The sequence below is a fragment of the Rhododendron vialii genome, chromosome 4a, assembly GCF_030253575.1.
Source record: "Rhododendron vialii isolate Sample 1 chromosome 4a, ASM3025357v1".
Classification (NCBI taxonomy): Eukaryota; Viridiplantae; Streptophyta; class Magnoliopsida; order Ericales; family Ericaceae; genus Rhododendron; species Rhododendron vialii.
In genome coordinates, this window is record NC_080560.1 from 5951875 (window position 1) to 5961104 (window position 9230).

General features: G+C 39.7%; 1 protein-coding gene and 1 long non-coding RNA gene across 2 annotated transcripts; both read left to right on the plus strand.

The window, feature by feature from the left end:
• The first annotated feature begins 578 nt into the window (after positions 1-578).
• On the plus strand, positions 579-6823 carry LOC131323581 (receptor-like protein 7). The gene is made up of 5 exons (XM_058355434.1): positions 579-639; positions 758-815; positions 3617-3680; positions 3798-6637; positions 6805-6823. The coding sequence occupies exons 1-5, from the start codon at positions 579-581 to the stop codon at positions 6821-6823; spliced, it is 3042 nt and encodes a 1013-aa protein (XP_058211417.1).
• Positions 6824-7286: 463 nt separating this feature from the next.
• LOC131322887 (uncharacterized) lies at positions 7287-9230 on the plus strand. The gene is made up of 2 exons (XR_009199002.1): positions 7287-7527; positions 8927-9230. It is a non-coding gene; the product is annotated as an uncharacterized LOC131322887 (long non-coding RNA).

Below are 9230 nucleotides of genomic sequence, written 5' to 3' on the forward strand. Positions count from 1 at the left end.
TGCAAAGCCGTTTTTATTTTTGCCTCTTTTTCTATTTACTCTGGATTCCTTCATCTGCATGTTTGATTTCTGTTGGTAGCTCAATTTCAAGGTTTGGAACATTGCATTCTCTCCACCATTAGCTTCACACAGCTGCTTTGGTTGCAGCTCCTGTCACAAACACCCCAATATTGTGTACGTACATATCCATGCTTGATGAATGTAACTTCTAATTGTATTTGGTAGTCCCTAAAGGATATGTTGACAAAAGCAAAGTCCGGGGTTTGTCCCCTAGGAAACCCCACAGCGGTTTCGATTTCATTTTCCCGAAAAAGAGACTCAAGTCCCTCTGACTTGTCAGATGCTTATTTTTACAAGTTCCGGGTTCAAAATTTACAGAAAAGTCAAATATTTTTGACATTATCTTTGTAAGTGTTCAGAGTTCGATAAACTTTGTCAAAGCATCTCCAATGGTTAGTGCCAAAATGGCAATGCTGAGGTCAAATTTTGACGTGCAACAATAGCAAAAATGCCATAATTTGACAGTGTTGCTCAATTATCCAAATGTAATATCTTCTATTGTTCTCACAAAATGTAAAATGGAAAAGATATTTGTGGGTTCCATAAAGAGAGAGGTAGATAGAAGAAATAATGTGGCAGGTACAGCAGTGCCAATTGTCGAATCAAATTTGACAACACCGTTTTTTAGCAGGCTTTCGGAAGACCTATCGAGTAGTGTTTTGCAAAGATCTTGCTATAATTAATGCGGCTTTGACAGCTCTCATAGCAATTCGAGCAAGGTTTGTCCACATTTGTTGTACGGAACACGTTAGAAGGTTACTGAGCCACGATTTGAACCACTAAATCTAGAGCCCTTGATCCTCTACATAATTTGTTTATCTAAAGTACACTTCCCGACTGGGCTTGCTTCAGTTGTTCACTATAGTTATCTGAAAAGAGTTGTATTCTATCATAATGGAGTATCCTTTTGCTAAATGGTTTTTTTAAGCTGTAGGACATAAATTATTCGAAAGTCCTACAGGTACCGACCGGTACCGTAGGGAAATCATAGGGACGGTCGCGCCGGGTCGTCTCCGGCCACCGGACCGCTGATCCGAGCCGTCCAAAAATTCAAAAAAAAAAAACAAGGGGGCCCATGCGAGATTCAATGGCATCCGACGCGTGTAGGGTGCTCGATCCAAACACTCCATTTTTGCATACATATATATACGAAAATGAAGTGTTTGGATCGAGCACCCTACACGTGTTGGATGCCATTGAATCTCGCGATGGCCCCTTCGTTTTTTTTTTGTTCAGAATTTTTGGACGGCTCGGATCGGCCGTTTGGTGGCCGGAGACGGCCCGGCGCGGCCGTCCCTACGATTTCCCTACGGTACCGGTCGGTACCTGCAGCAATACTCTAAATTATTTGTTCCTGACGACCATTGAGATTATTGTAGCAGGAATTACCAAAAAATCGTGGTCAATCATCACTCATGTCAGCTTTGAAGGTTCAGTTGTAAGCAACACGGCAATAGCTAAAGAGCTAATGCACAGATACTAGAGGGCACAATGGAGTCCTGGATACTGTGCAAGTTACAGCATCAGGCTGAGAGGGATTACGGTATGTATCTCTTTAGTTGCATAAGTTTTGAATCGTTCACCTAGATGCATGTGTGCGAGAAACAATTAGAAGTTGAATTTTATTGGGCCAATAGTTGCAATTGACGATCGTGTGTGGCATATGTGGACATGTCTTGCGCTTTGGTGATTTACTCGTAGTCTCGTACCTATGCTCCGTCAGTTAGAATGGTGAAATACATACTATTCGCCATGACTTTTGATTGCCATGCTCTTTTGAGCAACGACGACTGACCGGATGATAATGGGAAATGGGACCAGAGTATGATGAACAAGAAATCTTTGAGTGGATGATTTGATTGGTTGAGGGTTCGGTTGTGTAACTTATTGGAGTAGTCCTTACTATCCCAATGGCTTGGAGAGGCGGCTAGCTACCCCGCACAACATGCAACCACTCGGACGAGCTACAGCTGTGACTGGAAAAAGAGAAAAAGCCTCTTTGAGAGGCTAGATTTTTAGGCTAAGATTGAGGATGAGACCTCATGTTTTGTAGTAAGTATTTGCAGACTCTTTATTTATTTTCCGAATGCTTCGTTTAATCGAATGATCGTTCTTACCTCAGTTTAATTAAGTTAGTAATTTTGGATATGGATTCAACCATGTTTTTTGCATGATTTGAGACTGCTAGCTAATTATACAGCCCCCCGTTACGTAACTCTTGATTTCAAGCACTACATATCTTTTGTGATTTGTTTTCGAATGGATACATATGATTTTTTGGTCTTGAACATTAAGGCGAAAAAGAGCATGCATATTTTTCTAAAAGGTCGTAACAATGATATTTTCCACGGTAATAGAGTTTAGCTACCAATTTACTGTGAAGAAAAGTAGGAAATTAAATAAGAGTTTGTTAGTAATTGCTATGAATACATGTGTGTGGATTCTGAAACCTTAGTCATTTTTCTTTTGATCAAGTTCGTTCAACAGTCAACTTATTTATTTATTTTACAATTGCTTGTTTAGTTCTTAGTTTAAAAATCAATCACAATTTTTGTCAACTAGGTTAGGGTTTAATCAGTTTAAGTTTATTTTTCTACAAAAATTACAAGTCCCTGTGGGATTGACCTCGCTCTTGCATAACTATATTTCGATACGGTTCGTGCGCTTGCGAGTACTTTAAAATTTCACAACAGCAATAAGGTGCATGAATCGCATTGACACCGTTAAGGGAGATGCCATTCCACGTTGGCTCCTTTTTAGCTTATCTATGCATAAAACCAGAGGTGCCATTCTGTTGCATCCAAATGACAGATTCCAAATCGGATCAAGGCACAGACTGCTTGTTCTTAAGGATAACGTTGTACTTGGATCTAAAATTTATGGAAGAAAAATGAAAAGTAAAGAATACACCTGAATTTGGTGAAAAACTCAGAATTCAAACACAATATACGCTAGTAGTATGAAAGGAAATATAAACTTCATTGAACGCTCTACATTAAAAATATACATGCGTAAAGACCGGGTCAATGCACTGCCACATTAAAAATTACTGTCGTCATGGAAATTGGTGGAATTGGCTAACATGCGTGGAAGTGGAAAATAATACCAGCTCAAGACAAGATTATGGCAAAATGTTTCTGTGAAGTGCTGCGAAAATGAAAAGAACAAACTTTTTCTTTACATAAAAAAGACTTGAAAGTCAAGTGGAAGTCCCGAAATATATACACAAGAAAATGATGTCTTCCAGTTATTATATCTTATAGGATTTTCAAATCTAGCTGGGGCTTAGAATCACACTATTAACGACCGTATCACAAGTGTAACACAACTTTCCTTTTTCTTTAATTTCATGTAGTTCTACCAGCTAGCGCCACACAAGATATTGTTTTTATTTAATCCCACTAGTTTAGTGGGCGGACTTGACTTAATTAAGAAGGAATTGGAGCAACTCCAAAGACACCGGGGGAGGGGTCCAAGTCCAACACAATTTTTGTTCCTTTAAATTTCCAAGTGTTCACACAAACGCGACACAAAATGTGCTTTTTAATTTAAACAGGTGGAGGATGCACTTGTCGTGTATAAAAGCACATCGAAGGCATAAGCCTTCTCATCCAAGATTGGTAACTCTTAAGATTAGCTACTTATACATGATGGATTCAGCTTTGTATCTTCACATGTTCCTGATCTTGTGTTGTTTTAATCTTAATGTTTTGACTAACTCTTACTCTTCTACGCAGCCACAATGCCATGAAGATGAGAGATCAGCCTTGCTGAAGTTCAAGCATAGCTTTGACATCAAGAAGTTTGCTTCTGGCAATCCTTCTGCCTATCCGAAGGTTGAGTCATGGAAGCTTGATGGAAATGCTAGCGATTGCTGCTCGTGGAATGGCGTGGAGTGTGACCATGACACCGGTCGTGTGAATGGTCTCGACCTCAGTAGCAGCTTCCTCTTTGGTTCTATCAACTCCAACAGCAGTCTCTTCAGCCTTGTTCACCTTCAAAGGCTGAACCTTGCTGATAATCACTTCAATTATTCTCAAATTCCGACCGGAATTGAAAATCTTTCAAGACTAAAGAGCCTCAACCTCCACAATTCTTATTTTTCCGGTCAGATCCCTTCAGAAATCTCCTCTCTTTCCCAATTGACTTTCCTTGATTTGTCTGGATATTTTGACTATACTCCTGAACTTCTTTTGAAACTTGAAAAACCTAGTCTGAGAGACCTAGTTCAAAAACTAACCAACCTGAAAGTACTTGTCCTCACTGGGGTGAACATATCTTCAACAGTTCCAGAAGCTTTATCAAATATGACCTCTCTAACAAGTCTTGATCTTCAGAGTTGTTTGCTGTATGGTGAATTCCCAATGAGCATTTTCCATCTACCAAACCTCCGGAGTTTAGGCATTTCGCTCAATGAAAACCTCATTGGTTATCTTCCTGAATTTCCACGTGGTAGGCCGCTTGAGGTATTGCTCATTGCATGCACAAGCTTTTCAGGAGTGCTTCCAACTTCAATTGGGAATCTTAATTCCTTAAACAAGTTAGACATAGCATTCTCCAATTTGTATGGGACTCTTCCACCCTCGCTTGGCAATTTAGCCCAGCTCACGTCTTTGGATGTGTCTGGAAATAATTTTCGGGGACAGATTCCTTCATCAATCGCAAACTTATCAAAACTCACTGAATTAGGACTCGGCGATGGTGCTTTTGATGCAGGAACCCTATCTTTCCTATTTGAAAAACAATCAAAACTCACCACATTATTCCTTGTTGGTACAACATTAAATGACGTATTACCACGGTCTCTTGCAAACTTGACCGAGCTATCCGTGTTAGTCCTTTACAGGAATGAGTTACTTGGTGAAATCCCATCTTGGCTTCTAAACCTCACCCACTTAACCACTCTAACCCTTTCAGGGAATCAATTATCCGGCATGTTTCCAAGCTCAATCTCTCAACTCAATCATCTTGAAATTCTTGATCTTTCTTCAAACAACTTGAGTGGTGAAGTCGAGCTAGACATCTTTCAAAATCTTCGAAACCTTGCTGTATTGCGATTGTCCGAAAACAAATTGACAGTGCTAGTAACAAACAGTACAAATGCTACTCTAGCAAAATTCATCAGTATAGGATTGGCATCATGCAACTTGAAGGAGTTCCCTGATTTCTTGAGGTTCCAGGATGAATTACAATCGCTTAATATGGCTGATAACGGTCTTCATGGCAAAATACCAACTTGGTTGTGGAACACAAGTAAAGAAACAATGAGATATATCGACCTTTATGGAAACTCTCTCATAGGATTTGAGGCACATCCATATGTCATTCCGTGGATATCACTAAAATCCCTAGATTTCAGCTTTAACAGGTTGCAAGGACCACTCCCTCTTCCACCACCGTCTGTCTTTGCTTACAGAGTCGCTGGTAATTTTCTAACCGGAGAAGTCCCAACATCATTCTGCCAAAATAGAGCTTTTTTTGCGCTTGACTTGTCTGATAATTACTTAAGCGGGGCCATTCCTCAATGCTTGGCCAATTCTAGCAGCGATTCTCTGTTGCTGCTCAATCTGAGTAGCAACAATTTTTATGGTACTGTTCCCCATATGTCCATGAGGGTGATAAGGGTGATTGACTTGAGTCAAAATCAATTGCATGGGATGGTACCACGTTCATTGGTTAATTGTACAACACTTGAAATTCTCCTTCTCGAAGATAATCAAATCGAGGACACTTTTCCATATTGGTTGGGAACTCTTCCTGAGTTAAAAGTTCTTGTTCTCCGGTCTAACAGATTTCATGGTGCCATTGAGAATCTTCAAATGAATATGAAGTTTCAGAAGCTGCAAATCATTGACCTCTCTCAAAATGGTTTCTCAGGTACATTGCCATCAGAGTTCTTCCAAAACTTGAATGCAATGAAAATGGTCAAGAAAGGGAATTCAACATATATGAAGGTGTCAAAACCATTATTTACAAGGTTCAAAAAAATTATTTTCGGATGGGAATTTACCTATTCAGTAACGATATCTATTAAAGGGGCAAAAAGGTATTTTGAGAAGATCCAAAGTGTGTTTGTCGTTGTTGATCTTTCAAGCAACAAATTCAGTGGCGAAATTCCAGAATCCTTTGGAAGCCTCAGTGGACTACAAGCGCTAAACATTTCCAACAACAACCTCACTGGCACCATCCCATCTTTCTTGTCAAATTTGACGGACATGGAATCGTTGGATCTATCTCGAAACTTGCTTTCAGAAGAGATCCCTCAGCAGTTAATCCAACTCACTTTTCTTTCAGTCCTAAACCTTTCTCATAACCGTCTCACGGGTCCCATACCTCGTGGCAAACAATTTGATACGTTTGACAATAGTTCATATGATGGGAATATGGGATTGTGTGGTGTCCCTCTAACGATGTTATGTGGAAATTCAAAAACTTCAACCCCACCATCCCTGGCACACAGCTCGCAAGGCGATGATGATCCAGAGGTTTCGAGGGGTATTTACTGGATGATCATAATCATGGGATACGGAAGTGGGCTGATAGTTGGGTTGGTTATTGGGCATGAGCTTACCACAAGGTATCATGAATGGTTTGTTGCTATCTTTGAAAGGGGAAAGAAAACTCAGAAGAGGCAGAAAAGAAAGGGGCGAAGAAACTAAATCTACAAGCAGTGTCTTATACTGTACTTTTTGTCCATGTGTGTGATTTCCAAGTCTTTTGTCAATTTTGCTTTTTCTTTTCCAGTGATGCCTACAACATCTAAGTAGTTGTTTACTTCGTAGCTTAGTTTCTGTATTCCTCATTGTGGCTTTCTCAGTCATGATGTTAAGTATGGACCCTTGTGCTAAGAACTATAGCTACTTTGTAATTAGTACTAGTCTTTCTATTCCCCTTGGCCCTTGCTATCCATTTTCAATGAAGCAATTATGGCAATCAGCAGATCAAAAGTACTTTCCGATGATACCTGTAGAGACCCGTTAAAAATATATATATATATATATATATATATATATATATATATATTATATAATCCCGACGTTTCATAAAAATGTTAGAATATGGATCAAATGTGATATGCGTTGTAATTATTTGTTTTGGGGTTAATGTGATAGCAGGTTAGTGGAAGGGTGCTAGTGTAAGATGCATGAGTGTATGGGTGGATGTGTGTGTAGGGGATAGTTTTCCCCATTCTTATATCTCAACACAGGACACACACACACCTCAAACTCTCGTTCTCCCCACTCCCGAAACCCTCTCTTCGGCTCTCTCTCCCTCTCTTTTGCTCTCAACCAAAAACCCATCAAAACAACATGAAACCTACACAAACCCATCTCCATTTTAACTTCTATATGCATTATTGAGCCTTAATTTCGTGGGTCAAGCTCGGGGAAGGAGGAACCGGCTGATTTTGAAGTTTTGGAGGTTAGGGCTTTGTTTGATCTCATGAGTTCGGCTTTGATACTTGAGGTAGGAAAATCTAACTAATTTTATGTGTTTATGAGTTGATATAGTGTTTGAGACTTGCTATCGATCATTGTATTGAGATTTGTTGTTGAATTCCTTTGAAATCCCCAAAATCTGCTGCTGTCCCGTTTTTCTGCTGCTGCCCATTTTTCTGAGATTTTTCCCAACTTCGAACAGTCATAACTTCCTCGTTCGATATCGAAAACGCCCAAATTATATATCGATTTCGAGGTTTTGAAGTCATCTTTTAATTGCCACTGAAATTACGTTGACAGGTTAAGTATACAAAAAGTTAGGACTATAGAAGTGGAGGGTGGTTAGTTGCCTCAACTTAAGAATGAGTTCGATAGACTTAAAATATTGCACAAATGTTGAGTTATGAATTTATGATGAGTGTTGGTTGAAATGTGGTACGATGACACATGAACAATAATTGTGAAATGATGACGATCATGGAAAATGCGAGGTGAAATGGTTAATTGGTAAATTAACGTCAGAAATGGTGATGTGACGACTTATTGTTGATATGAGTTATGTTAATGCAAGATGGGTTGATTGTTATACTCGTTGGTATGTGGGTGTTGCCCCCTTAATGACTGCAGTACATTAGACCCTGTTATGAAGTCGTATCGACAAGTTTGCATTGTGAGTAATTGTGATTATGGGGACAGACCCGGGTAAAGCCGTGGTGACCCAAGTGCCTCGTAGATGTGGGAATAGACCCGGGTAAAGCCGTGGTGACCCTGTTACTCTGTGAGAGTGGGAATAGACCCGGGTAAAGCCGTGGTGACCCTGTTACTCTGTGAGAGTGGGAATAGACCCGGGTAAAGCCGTGGTGACCCAACTGCTCTGCGGATTTGAGAATAGACCTGGGTAAAGCCACGGTGACTCTCTTCCGGTTCGACTTAGAGAAAAGACCCGGGGAAAGCCGTGGTGACTCTAAGGGCAATGTTGGTTGTATTGAACTAAGAATTTGGGATATAATTGTAGTGTATGGTGACTTGTGGTAACAGGTTTCGTGTGGGATTTTAAGTATGCTATTCTTATTATTATCTGTCGTTCGATTTCTCATTTGGTAGAGTGTTTGCCAAAGAGGCATAGATGACCTACCGTAGTGTGACACGTTGAGGAAGACCGGTATAGGCATTCGCATGTTAGGCTATAAACGGAATCTAATTGTAAGGATGTGTTAAACGATGAGACGTGGCACGAGAAAAAGAGGGTTAATGCGGGAAATTCCTTGATTAGAAGTCTTGATTGTGTAGTATATTCATATTTGGCTCTAATTGCTATTGTCTATCGACGTGAATCTCCTTCTTTTCGCACTTGTCTTCTCGTATACACATAAAGTTAGCATAGATTTTTCTACTGGGCTAGTGTAGCTCAACCTATCATTTTTCAGGTACAAATCAGAGGCTGTGACATGGGTTGCTGTGCTTGCATGTGATCCTACATTTTGAAAGCGACTTCAGAGAGTTAATTTTGCATCTCTTATAAACTTTATCTCCGGATGAAGAAATTGTAATCTTATTATTATTATTATTATTAAATTTTATTTTTTTGTTAAATGAAGGATCCCTATAAACTCTTAACTTTCTTTTAACGTGATCTAGTGGTTTTAGGCCGTTGGGCCAAAGATGTAAATTTGGAAATGCTTTGGAGTTTGGAGATGATTTGCGAACAAGGGGATTAGAAATGGCTTTTGG